Source organism: Pipistrellus kuhlii, unplaced genomic scaffold, assembly GCF_014108245.1.
Source record: "Pipistrellus kuhlii isolate mPipKuh1 unplaced genomic scaffold, mPipKuh1.p scaffold_m20_p_8, whole genome shotgun sequence".
Taxonomy (NCBI): domain Eukaryota; kingdom Metazoa; phylum Chordata; class Mammalia; order Chiroptera; family Vespertilionidae; genus Pipistrellus; species Pipistrellus kuhlii.
The window spans coordinates 2,499,549-2,525,854 of record NW_023425584.1 but is presented as its reverse complement, the minus strand read 5'-3'; the positions used below and the strand labels follow the sequence as shown (position 1 = coordinate 2,525,854).

The window sequence follows — 26,306 nt, the reverse complement described above, 5'->3', positions numbered from 1 at the left end:
GTACATGCCCTTGACCGGAATCGAACCTGGGACCTTTCAGTCCGCAGACCGACGCTCTACCACTGAGCCAAACCGGTTTCGGCTGAAGAGTTAACAATTGATCGAAGACCATGGTGACAGAAGAGATTTGTTATGGGAAGGTCTAGGGCCGTGGTTGGCAAACTGCGACTCGTGAGTCACATGCGGCTCTTTGGCCCCTTGAGTGTGGCTCTTCCACAAAATACCACGGCCTGGGAGAGTCTATGTTGAAGAAGTGGCATTAGAAGTTTAGGAGCAAAGGGTGCACCAAAAATCAAGACTTGGAGCCTGGCTAGTGTGGCTCAGTGGTTGAATGTTTGACCTACTGTTTTGAAGGTGTCAAGACACCTGTGGGTTAGCCAACTGGAGATGCCAAGTATGATGTTTGCACTCAGTTTATAGGCCAGGGAGGAAGTCCTCACTAGAAACACAGATTTGTTGTCATTAGCACATCACGTAGATTGTAGTGATTTGGATGTGATCATGGAGGCTGAGAAGCCACAAGAAGAACATCCAGGGCCGGGGCCTAGGCCCACAGTGCCTAGCCCTGGTGAAGGCAAGGGGTGAAAGAGCAGCTAGTGAGGCTAGAGGTCAGAGAGTATGCTCAAGCAGGTTCCTTTTCCTGGCCGGTTGGGGTGTAAATATTAGGTACATATTAGATTCATTATAGGTTGAATTGGGTCCTCCAAAAAGATATGTTGAAGTCCTAACTTCTCACTACAGAATGTGGCCTTATTTGGAAATAGGGACTTTACAGATGTAACCAGTGAAGATAAAGTCATATGGAGTAGAGTGAGCCCCTCGTCCAATATGACTGGTGCCCTTTTAGGATAGAGTGAAGTAAGAGGAAGAACACCATGTGATGATGGAAGCAAAGATGGGAGTTACACAGTAGCTGCAAATTAAGGATTGCTGACAACACCAGCAATGTGTGATGGGACAGCCAAAGGATAAACACAGAATCTATCCCAGGCTAACTTTTTTTTTTTTTTTTTAAGATCAGGTGGGCATCCCAGAAAGCCTGGGTGCATGCCCAGAGTGGGTCTCTGGGACGACTTCTCCAAGCCAAATATGAGGACGCCAGTGCCCACCCAGGGCGATGGAACACTTGGTGAATTTTCATGTCATCCTTGCACAGGAACCAAGCTAATCTCTATACCCTTCCAATTTTAGTACATGTGCTGCCAATGTGAGCACCAGGCTAATTTTTTTATAAAGATTTTTTGGAACTAAAATATGGATATGTCATAGAGTAGGAAGCAAAATTCACCTACATTTTGAATTTAAAACAATAGATGTCAAAATAATTTGGATCTAAAAATCAAGGTTAGCTTCCCTTAAGGCTGGAAATAACTTCTTCATCTTCTATTAACAGCTTAATAGTTTTATTAAGATACTAGTGGCCTGGTACACAGATTCATGCACATTGAAAGGAAATTAATTAGAAGAAACATTTTATTATTGCTATTCGCCCTTTATAATAGAAGTGTCGACCAAATTCACGATTGACAATGACAGATTGAAACACTCATATAATGGGCGCTGGCAAGAGCTTTATATGCAGTGTGCATGTGTGAGTCACCTTAGCCTTTTATATATAGAGAATAAACTTGCTTAATTAGACCTGCTTTCTGATTTAGCTAAAGTTTTTTCAGCCCAGTGAAGCACCCCAACTTCTCTTTCAGGTAATTGTCACCAACACAGCAGTAAATATCAACATGAAACAGATTATTATTGTAGATCATGCAGGGAGAACAAAGGGTAAAATATTTAACTGCAGAAGTGTTTGACTATATTCTGTGCAGTGAGAAAACGAAGTCATTGTCAAGGTCCACCATTTCTTACTTAGTTTCAGTCAAGTCAAGTGTCTACACTTTCTAAATCTTCGTTTTCTGGCTAATGAAAAGAAAATAGGATTCTACTGAGTCTCCTATCTACCTACTCCAGGACTTCTGTGAGGATAAAATGGGATAAGGCATGAGAAAAACGCTTCACAGACATTTGGTTAAAAGTGTAAAATGTTTGCAACTGACTATAAAGCAAGTCATGTTCCTGGGCTGGAGAAATTGCAAGGAGGCTAGTCACTAGGGAAAGGAAGCCAGGTATTGCTACATGACATCATTACCTGGATGGACACTTAACATATTAGCCTTTTATATATATAGATAATTTCATACCAGACATAAAATTCCCTCAGTTGTACAACCACCACCATTATCTACTTTAATAAATTTTTCTTTACTCCAAAAGGAAGTCCTGTACCCTCCAAGGGCTTTCTGTTTTTATTTCTTTAAAGTACACAATTATATATTTTGAAAAATAAAATTACCCCATTTTAAATTAAAAATTATACACAGGAAAAATTTCAGGACATTAGTAAGAATTCTCCTCTGTTCATTCCTACTCTCTTGAGATAACTAACAGTTTTTGTGTATTATTCCAGAACTTTTTTGTGTATGTACATAAAAATATATAAATGTCTAATTTTTTCCCAATGGAATCATACTTTTTAAAAAACATTTAATAGGGAGAAACCAAGATGGTGGCATAGGTAAACACCTATACTGCTGCCTCGCACAATAATTTCAAAGCTGCAACTGGAAGACAGAGCAGACATTGTCCAGAAACACTGGAAAGCTGGCTGAGTAGAAACTACAACTAGAAGGAAAGAGAAAAGGACACTGATACTCAGGAGCTGTGGAGGACAGAGGTGCGGAGACCTGCGCGTGCAGAAATAGCTGCTGGCTGAATAATGCAGCTGGTTTACTCATCGTGCTTGGAGAGGGCGGGCAGCAAGCGCGACACTAGCTCTCTCATTCGGGAGAGAAACAGAACCTCCCGACTGCACAGAAATCCAGTTCCGAGTGAGGGTTTGGATACCTGGACTCATTCAGGGAGAAACTGGATTGTCTGGCAGCGGGCGAAACTCGAGAGCAACCTTCTCTCAGATGTGTGTGTAGCCATTGTCGCAGGACACTGAGACACAGAGGCCTTGTAGGGCAGGGCTGACGGGAAACTAAGGCTGTCTGCTCCACCCTGAGACTCCGCCCCATCCAAGGATGCCGAGCATAGTAGCTCTCCCAACGGAGACATAGCTGATACTCACAGCCAATTTGCCTTGTATAAATCAAAACACACTATATCACTCCCCCCAGTGATACTAACAACAATCTACGCTTAACTACAACAAGTCTGCACACACAGCCCACCAAGTGTGTCCACCTCAGGTTACTAGGGAGGCTGAGCCACTGGGCCCTGCTAGGACACCTAGCACACACAGCCACTCCATCAACTCAGGGAAGCAGCTAAAATGAGGAGACAAAGAGGAAGGCCACTAATGAAGGAAATGGAAGAAAGAAAAAGAATGGATATATATTTCAAAACCACGGTTATAAGGTTTTTCAAGAATTTCCTAAAAAAAAAAAAGACTGATAAATTTAATGAGACCTTCAAGTATATGAAAAAGGATCAACTAGAAATTAAGCATACAATGACTGAAATAAAAAATATTATACAGAGACCTAAAAGCAGACTAGAGGATCACAAGAATCAAGTCAAAGATTTGGAATACAGCCGAAGCCGGTTTGGCTCAATGGATAGAGTGTGGGCTTGGAGAACAAAGGTTCCCGGGTTCGATTCCGGTCAAGGGCATGTACCTTGGTTGCGGGCATTTCCCCAGTAGGGGGTGTGCAAGAGGCAGCTGATCGATGACTCTCTCTCATCGATGTTTCTATCTCTCTATCTCTCTCCCTTCCTCACTGTACAAAATCAATAAAATATATATTTATAAAATAAAATAAAATTTGGAATACAAAGAAGCAAAAAACACTACTCTGGAAAAGCAAAAAGAAGTAAGAATCCAAAAATTTGAAGACAGTGTAAGTAGTCTCTGGGACAACTTCAAGCTTATCAACATCAGAATTATGGGGGTCCCAGAAGAAGAGAGAGAGCAAGATACCGAAAATCTATTTGAAGAAATAATGACAGAAAACTTCCCCCACCTGGTGAAAGAAGTAGACTTACAAGTCAAGGAAGTGCACAGAACCCCAAACAAAAGGAATCTGAAGAGGACCACACCAAGACACATCATAATTAAATTGCCAAGACCAAAAGAGAATATTAAAAACAGCAAGAGAAAAACAGTTACCTACAAGGGAGCACCCTTATGATTGTCAGCTGATTTTTCAACAGAAACTACACAGGCCAGAAGGGAGTGGCAAGAAATATTCAAAGTGATAAATAGCAAGAACCTACAACCAAGTTTACTCAACCCAGCAAAGCTATCATTCAGAATTGAAGGTCAGATAAAGAGCTTCACAGACAAGAAAAAGCTAAAGGAGCTCATCACTGCCAAACCAGAATTATATGAAATGCTGAAAGTATTCTTTAAGAAGAGGAAGAAGAACAAAAAAGTAAAGATAAAAATTATGAACAACAAATACATATCTATCAACAAGTGAATCTAAAAATCAAGTGAATAAAAAATCTGATGAACAGAATAAACTGGTAAATATAATAGAATCAGGGGCATAGAAAGGGAGTGGACTCACAATTCTCGGGTGGAAAGGGTAGCGGGGTGCAGGGAAGAGACTGGACAAAAAGCATACACCAATGGATGAGGACAGTGGGGGGGAGGTAAGGACAGAGGGTGGGGTAGGAACATGGTGGAGGGGAGCTATGAGTAGAAAAAAGAGAAATAATTGTACTAACCTGAACAATAAATATTATTAAATTAAAAAAATAAAATAGCTGAAACCGGTTTGGTTCAGTGGATAGAGCGTCAGCCTTTGGACTGAAAGGTTCCAGGTTTGATTCCGGTCAAGGACATGTACCTTGGTTGTGGGCACATCCCCAGTGGGAGGTGTGCAGGAGGCAGCTGATTGATGTTTCTCTCTCATTGATGTTTCTAGCTCTCTGTCTCTCTCCCTTCCTCTCTATAAAAAATCAATAAAATATATTTTTTAAAAATAAAATAGCTAAAAAAATAAAAATAAAAAACATTTCATATATTTTTGTTATTTAAAAAACATTAGGCCTGCCAAAATCGGTTTGGCTCAGTGGATAGAGTGTCAGCCTGTGGACTGAAGGGTCCTGGGTTCGATTCCGGGCAAGGGCATGTTCCTTGGTTGTGGGCACATCCCCAGTAGGGGGTGTGCAGGAGGCAGCTGATTGATGTTTCTCTCTCATCGATGTTTCTAACTCTCTATCCCTTTCCATTCCTCTCTGTAAAAAATAAATAAAATATGTTAAAAATAATAATAATTAAAAAAAATTAGGCCTGGCCAGTGTGGTTCAATGGTTGAGTGTCAACCTTTGGGCCAGAAGGTCATAGTTCAATTCCTGGTCAGGGCTCATGCCCAAGTTGCGGGCTCAATTCCCAGTGTGGGACATGCAAGAGATCAGTGGTTCTCTCGTCATTGATGTTTCTGCCTCTCTCTCCCTTCCCTTGCTGAAGTTAATTAGAAAATAAATAATAGTAATTTATAAAAAATATTAGTATCATTCCTACTATTATCCATTTTGCTCACAATGGTATTCCCAGTGCATAACATGATGCCTGGCACAAATATTCATTCAATGCATATTTTATCAGCTGCATCTTATCTAACACTTAGAGGCCCAGTGAACTCCCTCACTGCCCCTGGTTCCTGCTGCCGCAGCCGCTGCCACCAGCCAGGGCCTCCCTCCCTTCCCCTGGCTTGTCCCACTCCCTGGTCAAACCACAATGGACTCCTGGTCAAGGCACAATTTGCATACTATGCTTTTATTATATAGGATTAACAAAAACTAATCAGTCTCTCATTGAATTTAATTTTTCTTTTGTGTTTCAGATTATGATGTGATAAACTCTTCATAAAAATATGTCTGTAAGATAGTTTCTTGCAGTGGAATTTTGGAATTAAAGTGTAATGTGTATTCATAATTTTAATATATCCCACTGTTATGGACATACTGTTAGTCTTTGTGGGATCCATTGGAATTTTGTTTAAATGTATAGGTTAATTAGAGAAGAAACAATAATTTTAAAATTTTAAATATTTTGTTTTAATAGTCCTATGAATAGACCATAGACCATCTGAATAGACCTATATCTATTAAAGAAATTTAATCGTAATTAAAAATCTTCAATATCAGAAAGCACCTGGCCCAGATGTATTCTACCAAACATTTTTTGTTTATTTTCTATTAATTTTTATTGATTTATCTCTATATATAAAAGATATATAAAAGCCTAAGTGACTGTTCAGCTGTTGGACCATTTGACTGATAGCTGTGACACGCACTGACCACCAAAGGGCAAACACTCAACATACAGGCATGGGGACAAGAACAGACTGAATCTTAGAGGGCAGGGGAGCAGGGGGTAGGGCGGGAAGAGATTAACCACAGATCATGTATGCATACTAGAAGCCCAAAATCGACAGTCTGACATCCCCTGAGGGGTCCCGGATTGAGAGAGGGCGGAGGCCAGGCCAAGGGATCCTGCCAGTGCACAAATCCATGCACCAGACCTCTAGTTTAAGATGATTATTACTGATTTCAGAGGAAGGGAGATGGAGAGAGATACAAACATCAATGATGATAGAGAACTGATCGGCTGCCTCCTGCATGTTCCACACTGGGACCAAGCATGTGCCTCTGACTAGAACTGAACCTGGGATCCTTCAGACTGATGTGCCATCCACTGAGCCAAACCAGCTAGAGCTCTATGGATTTTGAGAGAGAGTAGAAGAGAGGGGGAGAGACAGGGAAAGAGAAACATCATTTAAGAATTCTCTTTTTTTAAATATTGGGTCGGCAACTAAGTAATTGCGGATTTTAAAAATTTTTTTCATGGAACTAAACTTTATTCTGTAATGTATTGCCCATTTTGATCAATGACCTTTTGCCATCTTTCAGGCAGCATCATAATCCCACGTTCAAAAAACTTCTGGTTTTTATTAGCAAAAAACTGAATCAGGTACGATTTGACATCATCATCATTATTGAAATTTTTACCATTCAAGGAGTTTTGTAAAGATCGAAACAAAAAGTAATCAGATGGTGCAAGGTCAGGACTATATGGTGGATGTGGCAAAACATCCCAACCAAGCTCCATTAATTTTTGCCGAGTGACCAAAGATGTGTGTGGCCTTGCATTGTCATGATGGAATACAACACCTTTTCGATTTGTCAATTCGGGCCGCTTTTCTTCAACTGCATTGTTTAATTTCGTTAGTTGTTCAATGTAGGCATCAGAATTGATCGTTCGGTTGGGTGGTAAGAGTTCAAAGTAGACAATTCCTTTGTAATCCCACCAAACTGATAACAAAACCTTCTTTTGATGAATATCAGCTTTTGATGTTGTTTGAGTTGGTTCACCTGGCCTGCTCCATGATCTTTTCCGCTTGATATTGTTGTAAACAACCCATTTTTCATCGTCAGTTATCAGTCGTTTTAAAAATGGATCATTTTCATTACGTTTCTTTAGCAAATCGCAGCTGCTAATGTGTTGCGTTAACTGTGATTCTTTCAGTTCGTGAGGAACCCATGTATCGAGTTTTTGAACATAGCCAAGTTGTTTTAAGTGATTTTCAGTGCATGTATGTGATACATGAAGCTTCTCTGCAATCTCACGTGTTGTACTGTGACAGTCCGAATTGATTATTGCTTTGATTAGGGCGTCATCAACTTCAACTGGACGACCAGAGCGTTTTTCATCTTTGAGTGAAAAATCACCAGAACGAAATTTGGCAAACCAATTTTGACACTGCCGTTCTTTTAAGGCTTCGTCACCATAAACAGCACATAACTTTTTATGAGCTTGCGATGCGTTTTTCCCTTTGCGGAAATAAAAAAGCAAAATATGACGAAAATGTTCCTTTTGATTTTCCATTTTTCAACGAACGCCAAACGAAAACTACAAAACAGATCAAAAAACTTTTTTTTACTGATTAACAGCTGAATAGCCAACTATCAAATAACAAAATGTGTTTTACATTTGTACTACGTCTGCAAACCTAAAAATTCAACTGAAGCCATATGTGTGAAACCCGCAATTACTTAGTTGCCGACCCAATATATTTTATTGATTTTTTACAGAGAGGGAGAGAGAATTATAAACATTGATGAGAGAAATATTGATCAGCTGCCTTCTGCACACCCCCTACTGGGGATATGCCCATAACTAAAGTACATGCCCTTGACCAGAATCAAGCCTGGAACCCTTCAGTCCGCAGGCCAATGCCCTATCCACTGAGACAAACCAGTTTCGGTGAGAATTCTCTTTTTAAAGTAACCTGGGTCTGGCAATTTTTGGAAGGAAAAATTTTTTAAAAATATTTTATTGATTTTTCACAGAGAGGAAGGGAGAAGGACAGAGTGCCAGAAACATTGATGAGAGAGAAACATCGATCAGCCGCCTCCTGTACACCCCACACAGGGGATGTGCCTACAACCAAGGTGCATGCCCTTGACAGGAATCGAACCTGGGACCATTGAGTCCACAGGCTCACGCTCTATCCACTGAGCCAAACCGGTCTTGGCGGAAGGAAAAAAATTAATGATTTGATTTGTTTATTAGTTAAAGGAATATTTTGACTTTATATTCTTGAGTCAATTTTAAAATATCTTTTTATTACGGAAAATTTCAAACATGGAAAAATATTATAGAACAAATCATGAATTATCCCTCATATACCCAGCACCCAGTTTCTTAAGTCAGTTTTGCTAAGCTTTATTTTTTTCCAGAATTTATCTATTTCATCTAAGTTCCCAAGTGTTTTTGACTTAAATTATTCATAATATCTTCTCATCTTTTTCTCATCTTTTTTTTACCTTGAAAACATCTATAATTTTGTCTCTTTTCAATATATATATATATATACATACATATATATACACACACATATATATATTCTCCTCTTGATGAAATAAATCTTTTATTGTGCAGGGACCCTCTTTATCTAGTGATACTGTTTTCAGTGAAGTCTATTTTATCTGATCTTATTACAGCTACCCTGGCTTTTTGTTGGTTGTTTTTTCCTTGTGGCTTCTCCCATGTTTTTACATTTATGTATTTATTCTAGCTTTTATTAGGTTGGCTTATCGGAGTATCTAATTAGTCCTTTTGATGAGAAATGGAACTCTCTTTAAAAAAATACTGCAGTTGATTTGCTAATATTTTAGAGAGGATATTGGCATTTCTATTCATGAGTGAGACTGGTTAGCAATTAGGATGACATTATTATACACACTGATACACTTCTGAGAGTGAAAGGGAGAGCTGATAATAATTACCCTAGTATAACAGACATAAACCAAGACCACCTGGAGCAAACAAGGAGCGCCTTTCAATTTCTCTTTTCTCCTGACCACATTCTGTTGTATTATGTGAGGTTTGCAAAATGAAACAGGAAGCTTATGTGCCTTTTACAATGATCTTGAATAGGATAAATTACTTAATGTCTGTTTCTCTAAGTTTTGTAGAATTGGTTTCTTAAAAATCATCTGAACACGAGAAGTAGGTGAGAGTGAGTGTTCCCAGGGAGTGTGACTGGGCTCAGAAAGAAATTGTTAACCTTCCATCTTGTGTACTGTTTTAATTTTTTAAAGCCTCTCTCCGTTAGGGTTTCATGTTTGTCTCTACTAGTTAGCTGTGTGATCCTCGTAAATGACTCATGTCTCTGAACTTCTGTTTTCCCTCCGCACGGTGGGTCATTGTGAAAATTAAAGAACATTTCTTAGCACGCAGTGGAGTCTATTATGTTAGCGTCTCTTTTCCTGTAGTTGATCTTTAAAAGCTCAGATGTATCTTCTTAGATAAAGCGGAGACTGCCTACTTGACCCTTTGTCTTCTCACCATCCTTCAACAGGACTTCATTGACTTAACCAGAGAAGCCAGACCGAGGCCAAAGGATCGCAGTGCCATCTGTGTGATTGATCTGACGAGAACGGAGGAGGAAAACAGACCTATTGCCACTCTTGACTTGACTCTGGAACCCGTTGCTCCCTCCCAGAAGGAGTCAGCCAACCCTCAGACATGTGCCAGCCTCGCGGGCAAAGAGGCGACGGAAGGGCGGGCGGACAGGAGCGCGTGGCCCGCAGCGCGGAGGATCATTAACAGCGACCCTGTGGATTTGGACCTTTTGGAGGAATCCGCATTTGCAGGCGCCCACCCCCCTGCATCCATCCGCGGGGCCCCTGTGTGCCCGGCACAGCCGAACTGCAGCTCAGCCGCGTTCAAAGATGACTTGAGCTTCTTGTCCAGCCTAGATGTTCACTCCCTCTCCCCAATAAGCAATAATGGCAGCAGCAGCAGTCAAAGGGTGCCCTTGCCATGCCCTCAGCAAGATGTCCCTTGCCCACCACAAGCCTTGCCATGCCCACTGCAATCCTTGCCATGCCCACCACGAGCCTCCTCCTGCCCACCACGGGCCTTGTCGTGCCCATCACAACCTGCGCAGTGCCAACTACAAGCTTTGCCTAACCTGCCTCAAGAAATGCCATGCCTTCAGAATATGTCATGCCCTCAGCAAAGTATGACAAGCCCACCTCAGGACTCCTGGCATCCTCAGCACTTACCATGCTCACCTCAGGACTCCTGGCATCCTCAGCACTTACCATGCCCACCTCAGGACTCCAGGCATCCTCAGCACTTACCATGCCCACCTCAGGACTCAACATGGCATCCTCAGCATTCACCAGGCCAACCTCAAAACTCATCATGGCATCCTCAGCACTCACCAGGCCCATCACAAGACTCTCTCTGCCCGTCTCAAGACTCTCTGGGCCTACCTCAAGGTGTACCTGGCCCACCTCAGAACATATCCTGTCCACAGGAAGTGGCACATCTGCAAGACATGCCACAGTCACTGGGAGATATGCCACAGCCGCCAGATGTGCCCCAGTCATCAGGAGACATGTCACAGTCATTGCGAGATGTTCCACGGTCACCAAGAGATGCACCACAGACACCAAGCTATGCACCGCAATCACCGAGAGATACACTGCTGCCACCAAGAGATACACTGCGGTCACCAAGAAATACACTGCCGTCACCAAGAGATATACCACGGTCACCAAGAGATACACTGCCGTCACCAAGAGATATACCGCGGTCACCAAGAGATACACTGCCGTCACCAAGGGATGCACCACAGACACCAAGCTATGTACCGCAATCACCAAGAGATACAATGCGGTCACCGAGAGATACACCGCGGTCACCAAGAGATACACTGAGGTCACCCAGAGATGCACCGCAGACACCAAGTTATGTACCGCAATCACCAAGAGATACACCGTGGTCACCAAGAGATGCACCGCAATCACCAAGATGTGCACCCCAGTCACCAACAGGTTTGCCACAGTCACCAAGAGGTATGCCACAGTCACCTAGAGATGTGCCATGGTCACCAAGATGCGCACCACAGTCTCCAAGAGATATGCCACAGTTAACTGCAGAAGTCGCGCATTTACCTGATGTGCTCCATTCACCTGGAGACATGCCACCCTTGCTAGAAAACAGGCCTGACTCTATCCCAAATGATGTACAGAACCATGACACTCCTATGGATGTCTCAGGTCCATCTTCTCCAAGCTGCTCTCTCAGCCCACAGTCTCCACAGTCTGAAACTTCCTTAGAGAAAATTCCCTGGCTCTCTGTCACAGAAACTCCAGCCAGAAAGGGGATGTCACTGTCAGAGCCTGCCAACCCCGGGTCTGCCCACATACAAGCACGATCACCAGCAGGCGCATTGTACAACAGACCATGCCTGCATAGACTGAAGTACTTCTTACGACCTCCGGTGCATCACCTTTTCTTCCAGACACTAATACCCGATAAAGACATGAGAGAGGTGAGCTAACCTGGCTTCCCCCAGGGCTTAGATGCCCTCTGAACAGGCCTAGCATAAGGTTAGAATGCTAGCAGGAATCCAAGCATGAGAGAACATGCCCAATATGAACTTGACATTTTTATCTTCCCCTGTTTGCGAAACCATTTAATGTATTGCCAGACGTTGGGCTACATTTAACAACAGTGGGTCTTGATCCGGCTTCTTGAAGGGTTCTAGAATTTGCAGTAGGGGCTGTGTGTAAATTAAAGAAGAGTCCAGAGATGAAACATAATTTAGAAAGGCATTAGGGGAAGGCAGAGGAGCCTGGCTGAAGAAATCGAGTTCTTGCCTCAGGACCCCTTGCTTTTTATTAACACAAATTGTCCTAAGGCAAGGTGGAGATATTCACTTCAAAGGTTAGGGTTTCTTACAGAAGCATTGTCAGAATGGGGAATTGCCTTTGGGTGTTCAGGTGTTTGGCCAACAGGAGGCAATGATAGATAAAGATGCCCTGCTGTCTGACAGCAAGCATTCAATTTAATGCATCCTTTTCAGGTTTGGGGAAATGCCTTCAGCCATTCCCAACAGGCAATAACATATGTGACTCAACCCTTGGGTTGATGGAACTTGGGTGAGTCCCCAAGTTCCATCAACTTTTCAGTGAAACTCTTGCAATTATGACATGCTGGAATTGGCTTCTGGCAATGTACGACAAATGCTTACTTTCTAAATCTCAGGGTTTATTTTATCTATAAAGTAGGAATATGTACTTTTTTAAAAAAAATATTTTTTTTTATTGATTTCAGAGAGTAAGGGAGAGAGAGAGAGAATCACTAATCAGCTGCCTCCTGTATGCCCCCTCCTAGGGATTGAGCCCACATTCTTGGCATGTTCCTTTGACCAGAATTGAACCCGGAACCTTCAGTCCGCGGCCAATGCTCAATCCACTGAGTCAAACTGGCCGGAGCAATAATATGTATTTCTTAAGGTTATTGTGAGAAATGAGGATAAGTTCAATGTACAAAAATTGTTTTATAATTAATGCTATTATTCCTATATCAAACTTCTTAATGTTTGTTTTTATTCTGGTTATGAATGTAATATATGTCCATTATGGAAAAATTGAAAATACAAAAGAGCATATAGAAAAAAATCACCTATAATTCCACTACCCAGATAATAGAAACCACTTTTCACTTTTTTCTCTCCCAGACTTTATATACATATTTTTTGGGTGAGAAAGCAACTTAATATTTACTAGCAACTGAGAGAGAGAGAGAGAGAGAGAGAGAGAGAGAGAGAGAACAAAATGGGATCTTTGCCTAACAGTAAAACATAATGTAAAATATATTTCTTCCTCTACTTCAGTACCTGATAAATTATTATAACTACCCCTAAATATCTTATCACCCTCACCCCAAAATCAGCTTAGGCTAGCTCTTGACTCTTTGCTTGTCTTGCTATGCTATATTTTAACACAGAGGAAGTCATGTTATATGCAGAATACTGAATTCTTGTTTTTTAACTTAATATAAGCATTTCCCCATGTCATTGAACATTTTTAAATAAGCCCTTCCAGTCTCTTTTTTTTTTTTTAAATTATGAATATTTCAAATGCATGGACAACTTTGCTGTCTTCAACCTATTCCAGAACCTCTTGTTTTTAAGTCTGTAGAAACCTATCCTAATTTATTTCTCTTTGTCTCTACAGAACAGGGGTCAAAAACTAGAACCCATCCCCCATCGAAGACTAAGAATGGTAACAAACACCATTGAAGAAAATTTCCCCCTGGGGACGGTGCAGTTTCTGATGGACTTCGTGTCCCCCCAGCATTACCCACCCAGAGAAATCGTGGCACACATCATCCAGAAAATCCTGCTCAGCGGCTCTGAGACCGTGGACGTCCTGAAGGAGGCCTACATGCTCCTCATGAAAATCCAACAGTATGAGCCTTAGCTGTGGGCAGCCCTGCTAGGGAGCCTGGACTGGGGCTCTGTTCTGCTAGCCATTAGAGAGGGTGACTTGGTTATTGGCTTACTAGGTGACATACTAGAGTTATTTGGATTGCTAGTTGACAGGAAAGCCAATCCACACTGGCGGTCACAGATAGTAAAAGACTCTGTAATGCTGCATGTTACTAGAAACCTAGGAATGAAACGACGTAATTCAGTTAAAAACAGTTATAAGGATCCGTTTTTCAGCTCTGCTCTGCTTCTGCTCCCGGGCTGCATGTGGCCGCCTTCTCAGCCTCTAGCTTTCTCGATCCTCTGAGTGGGAGAGCGAACCGGCTTCCTTTCTAAGCACACAGCGTTCTGAAATTGAGGCTTTAGGCTTTACTTGGCATAACCTAAGACGTGAGCCCCTCTGTGGACAATCCCTGCAAACTGAGGGTAGACTATCACTGAATCCATAGGCTTCATCCCAGGGTCCTGGTGGCAAAGCCAGTGGCCTAACTAATGAAGGTTCATTTCCTCAAGGCAAAATGGGGTCACTAATGCCTTCCAAAGGGGAAGTGGATGCGGGGGGCAGAGAAAGAGAAGGAAATCCTGCCTCCAAGTGAACGTATGGTATCGAAGGGGGCGGGCAGCAGCGCTCAGGATCAGAGAGGCTTCTGGCTTCTGTCGCCGACACCCCAGCCCCTCCCCACTGAGCTCTCAGAACGCTAACAGCTCGCCCCTTGACTTTCAGGCTCCATCCAGCTAATGCCAAGACGGTGGAGTGGGACTGGAAGCTGCTCACGTACGTCATGGAGGAAGAGGTAACCGGGCAGTTATGAGGGGGGTGTCTCCTGCAGAGGAAATTCTCACCAGAAACAACAGTAACAGCAAAGCGGATAGTCAAGTCTCTGCCATTATTTCCTTATTCTCTCATCCCCATCAGATAATGCCTACTGACATGGTATGTGCTGTCTTCTCACTCAAGATTGAGGACATTCACGTATCCCTCTCTTTCTCGAGCTCCCCTGAGAAATAACCGTAAATGAGTAGGGAAGTTGTTAATCCATGGCAATGAAAGGAAGAACATTCGGTCTGAATGAAGGTGGGGAGATCTAGAGGAAATGTGAGAGTGATGATGGATGAAGCGAGGCAGAGAAGCCAGAGGCCATGTGGGAAGGGCCGCAGCCAAGGAGGGAGAAAACCTGCCGAAAGGACATGAATGTGTGGCCAGTGGACACAGACCACAATGTGGGGAGGGCCACAGGGAGGAGGGCGGGGTCTCAGTGAATGAGGGCAAACAGAGAAATTGGGGACATGTCTAATGTCAACAATTAAAAATAATAATACTGCCCTAACTGGTTTGGCTCAGTGGATAGAGCATTGGCCTGCGGACTAAAGGGTCCCGGGTTCAATTCCGGTCAAGGGCATGTACTTTGGTTGAGGGCACATCCCCAGTAGGGGATGTGCAGGAGGCAGCTGATCAATGTTTCTAACTCTCTATCCCTTTTCCTTCCTCTCTGTAAAAATAATAAAATATATTTTAAAAAATAATAAATAATACTACTAATAAATAAAATGGTGATGGTAGCAGAACTTGATATATTTATAACAAATCATTTGTTATACATTTAAAATGGATGAATTTTATGGTTTGTTAGCAAAGTTGTTTTTAAAAATACCAAAAAATGCCGAAACCGGTTTGGCTCAGTGGTAGAGTGTCGGTCTGCGGACTGAAAGGTCCCAATTCGATTCCGGTCAAGGGCATGTACCTGGGTTGCGGGCACATCCCCAGTAGGGGGGGTGCAAGAGGCAGTTGATTGATGATTCTCTCTCATAGATGTTTCTAACTCTATCTCTCTCCCTTCTTCTCTGTGAAAAATCAATAAAATATATTTTTAAAAAATAAAAAATTTTAAAAAAAATACCAAAAAAAAAAAAATCAATTTGGAAGAGTATTCTCAAAATTCAACAATTCAACACTATTCTTGAGGAGGTGAAAGAACTAAACTGATAATGTCAGGCAGTGTAGAAAGGATTCAAAAGAAGCTTTAAGAAGATAAAAAATCTTCACCAGAAAGAAATGATTTTCTTAGTATACTGTATGGATCTCCAATGTAGTAAATAATTTTAACATAGTCCTTACACTGTAAGCAATATTCAGTTATCATGTTTAAAATCAATTTTATACAAAGCATGGAAGACAATTTTATTCGCTTTGACAGTGGAAAATAGAAAAGTATAGAAGATAAAGGATGGGAAATGAAAAGAGCATCTCTGAGAATAGTAGGGCTATTACAGTGTCCTTATCTTACAGCATGGAGAGACAGACTATATTATTTGTAGAGGTTGGGACATAAATTGAGGTAGTTATTTTAGGAAGAGAAGTGGGATATGGCATAAATGAGATAAGTCATCATCTAGCATAGCAGAAACCAATCAGTAATGTCAAAAGCTGATAAACAAAAACACAGTGCGATAGAGCGTGTTTTAGAGATCTTTAGGGTAACCTGCAGAAAGCTCAGCTCTGCCTGCGGGCGCTGGAGGACAGATGGCTGCGGAGAGGTGTCACCGGAAGATTCAGAAATCAGCACAAGCCCTTGAGTTTTCCGAAAGCATTTACATCGATAAAAATGAGAGAACACGTACTTTTGGAAGACAAAAGTATCCCATCCCCACATCCTCCAAAGAAAGGAAGAAATGGTAGATACTCAGAACGGCCCTTCTTCCTGCTGACCAAGAGGTCAGTTTCTAGAAAACGTGCTGCCCTGGGTGTTTGAGAAGTCCCCGCAGAGGCCAGACCTGGTGGGTGCCCTCTCGTGCTCTGAAGCTTCGCAGCCCGAGTGCCCGGCCTGGACCCAGCACTGTCTCCCAAAGGGAAACGGCTGACTGCGCCTGCGCCTGCAGAGTGACAGTGACATCGGCTCTGGTTAGAATGACCACAGAAACCCAGGACACGGAGACTCAGGCCTGCGTTAGATAAGAGGACCGAACAGACAAACAGCCGGAAATGAGGTCTGAGTGCCCCCAAAGCGGAGGGTCTTCACCTGGCACAGAAAGCCCGCAGACCTGCCGGCCAGTGAGGCTGCATCCCTGCTCCCGCTGCCGGAGGTCCCCGCCGGGGGTCACGGTGGCTTAGCCAGCGTTCGGCAGAGATGTTTGGGAGCCAGCTCCCGCCTCTGTTCGGAGAGCCGCAGTGAAGGCTTTATTCTGAAACTGATAGACTGAGTGAGAGACTCCCTTCCCTGCGTCCCTCATCATCGGGAAGTCTGCACCCTGAGCCCTAGGAACACCGTTTCCCTCATCTGTGCTGACCTGTCTGCCTGCTCTCCCTGCCAGGGCAGGCGCACTGTGGACTCGTGGCCTTCCTTGGGACTGAGTCTTTTTTTTATTTTCAACATATTTTATTAATTCCTTACAGAGAGGAAGGGAAGGGATAGAGAGCCAGAAACATCAATGAGAGAGAAACATCGACCAGCTGCCTCCTGCACACCCCGCACCGGGATGTGCCCTCAACCAAGGTACATGCCCTTGACCGGAATCGAACCCGGGACCTTTCAGTCCTCAGGCCCACACTCTATCCACTGAGCCAAACCGGTTTTGGCGGGATTGAGTCTCAATGAGGGCCCCGTGCTCACTGTCACTGGGAGATGCACTACTTCTCATTCTCTCCCGCAGGGACAGCATCTGCCTGGGCGCGTCCTCTTCCTGCGCTACGTGGTGCAGACCCTGGAGGACGACTTCCAGCACACGCTGCGGAAGCAGCGGCAGCACCTGCAGCAGTCCATCGCCAGCATGGTGCTGTCCTGCGACAAGCAGCCCCACAACGTCAGGTGGCCAGCCCGGAGCGCTGGGGCGGCGGGAGGCAGGGGGTGGGAAGGCACTCTAGAGCGGAGGCTGTGACAGGGATGGTTACTGAGACCATGGACAGCCCAAGACACATCCTCTCTGCCAAGCGGAGGCTGGGCACCAGAGATGCGTTTCTCCCAAGGCCATCAGACTTCCTGTGGTCTGTTCACTGTTGTCCTCACAGCCTCAGGAGATCTAAGAGAAACCTCACTGGCAGTCAGTCTAGGGATAGGAAATCAGTAAGTGGAGAATCCCCAGAGCGCAGGACAGCGTCGCTGGGTTTTAATTTAAAAGTATCAGTTTGAATGAGAGCAGTTCTGTCCACCATTGTGTGGTTGAGTGCAGGCATTGGATGGAGGAGGCAGCGGGAGCCACGATCCCACGCTAGCCAATGCTGTCAGTCACTTTCCTTCCCGCCCCTCCTGACGGGGCCTCCCACTACACAGAGTGATTCTTGGGTTTAAAAACAGGCGTTTGTGGCCTCAAAATGCAAACTGGGTCCTCCATTTGTGCTCTATCAGTGAAGAAAGCCATCTGTTCCAGATGGAAAACGAGGTGTCTTTGATTCAGTAAGAGACGGCTATGAGATTAAGGCTGTGGCTACATGGATGTGGCCAGTGGGGAGACCTAGGCGGTTAGGAGCCCAGGTTAAGGCTGCACTTCTGAGCACCATCCAACCAGACAAAAGGTGAAGCTTTTTCTAATCTCTTTTCCCTGGCAGAGATGTGATCAAGTGGTTGGTTAAGGCGGTGACCGAAGGCGCGTTACCTCAGCCCCCAAATGGGAGTCTCACCGGCTCGGGAACAGGCACCACGAAGGCCGGCAGCAGCCACACGCCTCCCCCTCCCGCTCTGACGAAGAACGCCACGCAGGTGTAAGGGCAGGAGCCCCTGTGCCAGGGCTGCGGGGCTGGACCAGAAAGGGCCCCGCTCCCTCAGAGCATTCCCCGCTAGCCAGCCTCGAGCAGACGGGTCTCACTAAAGACTGTCTTGTTTGACCAGAGGCTGAATTTCTAACTCCAAAGGCAGAACAGCCGCAGATGCCCCCTCCCCCCAAATAGACGGATAGGACTCCACTGCGGGAACGCAGATTTATAACCGAAGTGAAGCAAAACACAGGGACACAGCCCTCCCCTCTGGGCACCAAGAGGCAGTGCAGTGCAGCTGGCGTCCTCCGCCTCACGGACAGAGAAGGGGCGGGGAGTGGGCGCTCGGCAGCCGCTAGTCCCTCTCCTCCCACCTGGGAGGGCCTGGCCGTTCACCCTGCCAGTCCTGCCAGCTCAGAACAGCGGTGGCTCAGACAGCACCGGGAAGAGATGCCTGGAGTTTCTTGGTGGGGCTGAGAGCGGTCTGGGTATTTTTTGAGAGATGCCAAGATTTTAGCGGCTGGAGCTGCCCTATACAAGTAACCCTCCATCCTGTGTCAGTCATGTTGTGAGAAATCAGTCACACGTGGCATTTCAAACACACCACTTGTGCTTAAATTCACAACACTATGTTACAGTCTAGTTGCAGATTTTCGTATAAGGCCTACGGGTTTTGACTAACTTAGGAAACAGTCTTGCATCAAAATGGAGAATGTCCTGGAGCAGAAAAGCACTTACGTGGGCAGCCCTGAAGGAGGGTCATCCCAGAACCCCAGCCTACAGATCCGAGAGAGGCTGACACGGGTCCTTTACAGGAAGCTAATCACACATGAATAATAGTAACAGGACATTTATTTTAAGTGAATATTAATAGAAATAAAAGTCTATTTACTATGATCTTACCAATAACAATAGGCACTACTGTTTACCATTCTGGCTGCCCCATGTCCCTCAGAGCACTCACCGCTTTCTGAACCAGGCCCTGCCAGTCATTTGTCAACAGGTGAACAGCCTGTCACTGCAGGCCGGAATCTGAGGCCCGTGCCTCTGGCCCACCTACTGTGTCACCGCCTCAGGCTTTCAACAACAGCCTCTCTCCCATCACAATGAAGATGCCTGTTAGAAAAGGCGGGCTTCGGCCTCGCGCCCCTGAGGGCTGTCCAGGTTCCTTCTGCCACGTTAGCCTGGTGGGGTCTCACGGGAGAGGGCCACGTCCCACCAGTTGAAGTTCTGAGAAGGAACTGAGCAAAATGAGTGTAAAGGAAGCAGTAATAGGAGAAAACCAAATGGTGAATATCTACTGGGGTGGGCAAAGTAGGTTTGCAGCTGGAAAAGGACAGAATACAATAACTAATAAATAATGCAAGAACAAGCTCTGCATTTCACAACTGTAAGCCTACTTCCCACCTCTGTATTTCCCCCTGAATCAGAGATTCAAATACTTGGTAGCAGTTTCTCCATCTGCACAGCAAAAGTTATAGATGATCCTCCAAGTACTCTAGACCCTTCTGATTGTCTGTCTCTATCTTTGAATTTAAAAGCAGCTTGCTGCCGAAACCGGTTTGGCTCAATGGATAGAGCGTCGGCTTGGGGACTGAGAGGTCCCGGGTTCGATTCCGGTCAAGGGCATGTACCTTGGTTGCGGGCATATCCCCAGTGGGGGGTGTGCAAGAGGCAGCTGATCGATGACTCTCTTATCGACGTTTCTAGCTCTCTATCCCTCTCCCTTCCTCTCTGTACAAAATCAATAAAAATATATTAAAAAAAATAAAAAAAATAAAAATAAAAGCAGCTTGCTTTTGCAGCTCACCCCAGGTTCTGAGAGGTTCAGATAGTATGGTCTGGCAGAAGGGACTCAGGTAGGTGGAACGGCTGGACAAAAGCATGCTGGTGGCTGGAGTAGTCCTCCCTGACCTGTGTGCTCCTGAGACCTTGTAGATGGCTGGTGGGCTCCTCCCTGCCAGCAGGTGGCTCCTCCCGGCCGGCCGCCACTCACCTGCTCTGTTCTGGCCCAGGATCGTGTGCCAGCTGCAGAGGATGCTGTCCATAGCCGTGGAGGTGGACAGGACCCCCACCTGCAGCTCCAATAAAATCGCCGAGATGATGTTCGGGTTTGTGCTGGACATTCCCGAGAGGAGTCAGAGGTGAGTCTTAGTTCTGTTTTCCTTTTTCATTCCTGGAACATCATTTTGAAATAAAATTCCAAACAGTAGTGGGGGGTGGGGGTAGTTCCTGTTTCTATAACCTGTAAAAGACAGATTTTTTTTTATTGGTTTTTAAATATATTTTATTAATTTTTTTTACAGAGAGGAAGGGAGAGAGTAACATCCATCAGCTGCCTCCTGCACACCCCCTACTAGGGATGTGCCTGAACCAAGGTACATGCCCTTGACTGGAACTGAACCTGGGACCCTTCAGTCCACAGGCCAATGCTCTATCCACTGAACCAAACCGGCTAGGGCAGTGGCCGTCAAATTCATTAGTCAACAGAGCCAAATATCAACAGGACAACAATTGAAATTTCTTTTGAGAGCCAAATTTTTTAAACTTAAACTTCTTCTAACGCCACTTCTTCAAAATAGACTCGCCCAGGCCGTGATATTTTATGGAAAAGCCGCACTCAAGGGGCCAAAGAGCCGCATGTGGCTCGCCTTGCGAGCCGAAGTTTGCCGACCACGGGATTAGGGCAAGAAGACAGTTTTTAATGAATTCTTTTTTTTTTTTTTATAATATATTTTATTGATTTTTTACAGAGAGGAAGGGAGAGAGAGAGAGCTAGAAACGTCAATGAGAAACATCGACCAGCTGCCTTTGTACGCCCTCTACCGGGGATGTGCCTGCAACTAATGTACATGTCCTTGACTGGAATTGAACCTGGGACCCTTCAGTCCGCAGACCGACGCTCTACCACTGAGCCAAACCAGCTTCGGCTCAATGAATTCTTATTATTTGCAACTGAGTCATAATTTTTTGGGAGAAGTCGGGATACCTTAAATGGAGCACAAACTTTCCTACTTTACCCATTAACTAACGATCTTACTCCTTCAAGGTTCACCTGCTAAGCACAACCTTCTCCCCTGACCCTCAGCCAGAGAGCCTGGCGTACATGTTCATGGGCGGCCTGAGAGGCGGAGGAAGCAGGCATGTCCAGTGTTAGAGATGATCTGAATGGGCAGGGCGGGGCCTGCGGAATGAGCCTGGCAGAAAGACTAAGGAACCAGTTTCTCTAACATGAATTAATCGAGCATTCCACTGGGAGGGGATACAGAAACTGAGGTTTTGGCTAGAATTAAGGATCCTTTGTTTGAACCAACTATTTCAGAATCCAGAGGAAGACAAGTAAACCGGAATGAATATGAATTCGTGAACACTTGCTGGTACGGGGAGTAACTATGGAGAGCAGTGTACGTGTGACCCTCGGAGAAATTATCTCCCTCAGCTCTCTGCTCTTCACCCAACCCCGATGCTCCCAGCTGCAGCCAAGCATATTCTTCCTCCGCTCTGGTTCCTCCATCGGATGAAACAGTCCTACCAAACATTAGCCATAGGGTGTAATGCAAACACCTGGCTAAGGTTAACACCGGCATCTATTGGGTCCCTACAGTGCGCCAGTCATGGTCACGTTCTCATATTTTCATAAGACTAAAAGAGGAGAAAAATACTAAATGTGAAGTAACTAGTCCAGGGTTACCCAGCTGAACAGATTCAGAATCGGAATTTAAGCCCAGGCCTCTAAGTCCCAGGCTCACTGTCCAAAGGAGGCCGCCTGTGAGAGGTCAGGGAGAAGCTATGCTTAGATGCTGTGTTGCTTTACCGCTTCATTTGGGTCCAACTCTCTCCATTCATTTAAGCCCCGATTCTGCTGAGAGGGGAGAAGTCTGAGGACCACATAACTATCCACAAATTTAGATTCAATATAGACAAAAATAATTAAAGTAAAAAGTGGCCCTACTTTCAAACACTCAGAAGGGGCAAATTGGCACTCACCAAGTTATACTAAAAAACCCTTTATCTTAAGGTTCCTTGCTGAGAACAGTATCTAGCACACTGTGAACATCCAGAAATACTATTCTTAACATTAATTCTCTTAGTCACAGTATGAAGTAGTTCTTCTTAATGTCCTAAATCAGTCTTCTCCAATACCAAGGTTCTCCCCTTCCAGTGGTTGTTCATGAATAAATCTGTGTCTGCCCGTCCCCGGGCCTGGTGAGGGTACAGGCCTCCATTGGGTTCTGTGTCTGGTGAGAGTGCAGGCCTCAGTCATGTAGTGTGTAGGTTCTTTCTTAGCCGCCTGTTTCAGGGCAAATGAGAGCATCCAGGGGGAATGGTGGATCGTTCCTGGAAATGAGAGCCGGCGGTGAGCTCCCTCTTCACCTTCTCCACGCAGAGAGATGTTCTTCACCACCATGGAGAGCCACCTTCTGCGCTGCAAAGTGCTGGAGATCATCTTCCTGCACAGCTGCGAGACGCCCACCCGCTTGCCCCTGTCGCTGGCCCAGGCCCTGTACTTCCTGAACCACTCCACGTCGCTGCTCAAGTGCCAGGTACTGCCTCCCTCCTCGGGTCAGGCCAGGACACCTCCCCACCCGAGCATCACGTCCCAGGGCCAGGAAGCTGCTCATGCCTTCGCCGGGGGGGTGGCCATTAGCACGTGCTCTTCTGTCTCCGCAGTCGGACAAAGCCCAGTGGCAGACGTGGGATGAGCTGGTGGAGCACCTGCAGTTCCTGTTATCCAGCTACCAGCACGTTCTCAGAGGTAAGATGGCGTGAGTCTCACGAGGACAGTATGGCGCCTTAACGTTACTGGGGATTCCAGTCAGCCAGCCTTGCTCCTTGGTTGTGCCTGTGAGGAGCAGGGAGTGACAGCTGGAATCACTGCTGAGAAACAAGAACCCGCCTGTTTTCGTGATAGCACATACACAACACATGGGTCCTCACCACGATTAGGAGTGAGCAAGAGTCATCAGACAGGGGAGGTGCTCAGTAAGTTCCTGTCTCGCTCTGACAACTGACCCAGCCCATCCCTGCCATGTCTTTGCTGACTGACCACAGACATTATAGACATCCGTCAGTATGAGGCACAGCGCGCATCAGCGGGAGATAAAAGCGCACATCCTACAAAAGATGGGAGGCATCCTGAGGCCTGGCAGAGCGGCTCTGCTCATCCCAGGCAAAGCAGAGAAAGAGCTGCTTCAAACGGGAATGATTTGTTAGCAAGGATTAGTGGGGCCTGGGAAAAGCGGTGTGATCATTAGTGACAAAAGGAAAGACAGCAGCGTCAGAAGAAAACTGGCATTCCTCTGGAGGGGATGCCGGAGGAATGCCATATTCTTGCCAGAAGTCCATGACCTGGTCCCAGGAAAATCAGACAAACCCATTCTGTGGGATTTCACAGAACAACTGGCCTGTGCTCCTCAAAAGTGCCCCTTTCTTCAAAACAAAGGACTGAGAAACTGCTCCATTTTAAAAAGGAACTAAAGAAGCTAGAAAGTACAGTCTTGGGGTAATTGATGATATTTAAACAGATTATAGAACTGCGTTAATATTAAATTTCCTATTTTTTATAATTATCCTGGCCTATGAATTTTTTTAAATATACATGTATTTTTTAATCCTGATTTTTTACAGAGAGGGAGAGGATAGAGAGTTAGAAACAATGATCAGTTGCCTCCTGCACACCCTACTGGGATGTACCCTCAACCAAGGTACATGCCCTTGACTGGAACTGAACCTGGGACCTTCAGTCCGCAGGCCAACGTTCTATCCACTGAGCCAAATCAGTCAGGGCGACTGTAAGTGTTCTTGATCTTAGGAGATCTATACTGAAGTATTGAGGGATAGAAAGAAGGGCAGAATCTTATTCTCAAACAATAGAAAAAGTGTGTATATAACATTTATCTGCATGATCCTGTTGAGGTTGATTTTAGCTCAGTAGAGGCTCTTGGGAAGGTAAGAGTCCTAGAACTGAGGTGGATGTTATAGAGACAGAAAAAAAAACACACAAAAAAACCTCTGGATTTAAGACAGAAGAGCAGAGTTTAAATCCAACCCAAGCACTTACTCTGTGCTGTGCAGCTAACTTGGTCTCTAGACCCGTCTCTCCTCCTGCAGAATGGGGTTGGTAATATTTAAGCTGCCAATGCTGCTTGCAAGTAGGTGTGAGGACTAGTAGGCATGGCTCAGGCATTGTGCGTGGACCTTGGTCTGCCTGTTTGCCTAACCACGGGTAAGCCACAAGGGTCTTCTCTCTTTCAAGTTTTATAGATAGATAGATAGATAGATAGATAGATAGATAGATAGATATTTTTACATAGAGGAAGAGAGAGAGGGATAGAGAGTTAGAAACATCAATCAGCTGCCTCTTGCACTCCCCACTGGGGATGTGCCCACAACCAAGGTATATGCCCTTGACTGGAATCGAACCTGGGACCTTTCAGTCTGCAGGCTGACGTTCTATCCACTGAGCCAAACCGGTTTTGGCTCTTTCAAATTCTTGTAACTAAACAGAGTGCAAAGTCAAGGCCACAGCATACACTTACGTCAGGGAATGGTACTTGTCCTTCTCAGAACAAAGCCCCAAAGGCAAATTCCACGGATACTTAGCCTCTCTGGGCTTTATGTAACTTTCTTTTGGAGATCTAGCAGAAAGTTTAATATTAAAGCAGCTTGTTTTTGTTTAAAGTTCACCTTTAAAACATCTTGTTCACTTGTTTTGCTTCCCAGGAAATAGACCTGTGTCATGGGCAATAGTGACTTAACATAGACATGGATTCTGATTTAATTACAGAATATTCTTATGCTTTAACTAAGGGAAAGGAAGGCCTCAGATCAGCATACAGGGGTGGCAAAAGTAGGCTTACGGCTGTAATACAAATAAAGAACACAATAATTAATAAATAATACAAATACAAACTTCCAGGTCCTCACAAATGTAAGCCTGCTTTTGCCACCCCGCATTGTAAATGGGCCGTGACGCAATGCTCGCTCCTTTGTCCCTGACATCCTCTCCAGCTTCCGCGGAGACCAAGCAGTTTGAAACAGTGTCCTACCCTGAAATGGTCAGTGAGGGCTCCCTACTCATCTCTGCCTCTTCACATGATCTGAGGACACTGGGAGCTCAGCCTGTTGTCAGAGGTGGGGAAGAAGGGGAAGGTGGCTGAAAAGCCTAACATGGAGAGAGGAAGCAAGACAAGCACATTCACATACACTAGCTTATATCATCCAATGACCTTGTGAAAGCCATTGACCTTTCACAGACGGGACACAAAGACAGAGAAGAAAGCAAAGGCAGAGCCAGGACTACACTCGGGGCTGTTGCCAAAGTCTGCAGGGGAAACGCTGGAAGGAACACCTTTTCTGTGAAATCAGCAAGTGAGCGTCTACGGAACTCCCTGTACATGACTAAATTACTTCTGTGCGGACCCTGGACCTTGGGGAGAAGTCCAGCCTGAACCTTCACATTTTACAGACATTCCCGGAGCAGAGCAGCCCCACAGACATGGACGCTGGGCTGTCCGCTGAGCTCATCCTCCGGCTGAAAGAAACCACCCCACCCCCGTCTGAGCACAAATGTCTTTCCTCATTTGGCCTGTTCTACAATGACAGGAAGTGGTTCACGTAAACCAATACCACAGTAAACATACTAAAGACAAGTTCAGTATTCCTCTGCAATTCTTTCATACTTAGGAAAAATCTTCCTGAAGATACTAAACATTCACTTGAATATTTTTCAAGTGGTTATATTGATTTTAAATATAGTTTCATTGTTTAAACCAACAAGGGAAAATTAAAATGAATAGAATTTATTTAAAATCTGAAAA

General features: G+C 44.8%; 1 protein-coding gene and 1 non-coding gene across 3 annotated transcripts in view; one reads left to right on the top strand and one right to left on the bottom strand.

Annotated features, from left to right (window-relative positions):
• SIMC1 (SUMO interacting motifs containing 1) overlaps positions 1-26,306 on the top strand; it is a 31,592-nt gene that overhangs the window by 4,130 nt on the left and 1,156 nt on the right. The window contains exons 2-9 of one of the 2 annotated variants that reach the window (XM_036424651.2): positions 9,873-11,858; positions 13,549-13,781; positions 14,527-14,596; positions 17,451-17,605; positions 18,343-18,495; positions 20,502-20,630; positions 22,874-23,030; positions 23,158-23,242. In XM_036424651.2, the coding sequence (XP_036280544.1) occupies positions 9,873-11,858; positions 13,549-13,781; positions 14,527-14,596; positions 17,451-17,605; positions 18,343-18,495; positions 20,502-20,630; positions 22,874-23,030; positions 23,158-23,242 (2,968 nt within the window). The remainder of the gene's footprint in view (positions 1-9,872; positions 11,859-13,548; positions 13,782-14,526; positions 14,597-17,450; positions 17,606-18,342; positions 18,496-20,501; positions 20,631-22,873; positions 23,031-23,157; positions 23,243-26,306) is intronic. The other variant, XM_045576857.1, reaches the window with a different exon arrangement.
• On the bottom strand, positions 1,112-1,215 carry LOC118711920. Its single transcript, XR_004985875.1, has one exon. It is a non-coding gene; the product is annotated as a U6 spliceosomal RNA (small nuclear RNA).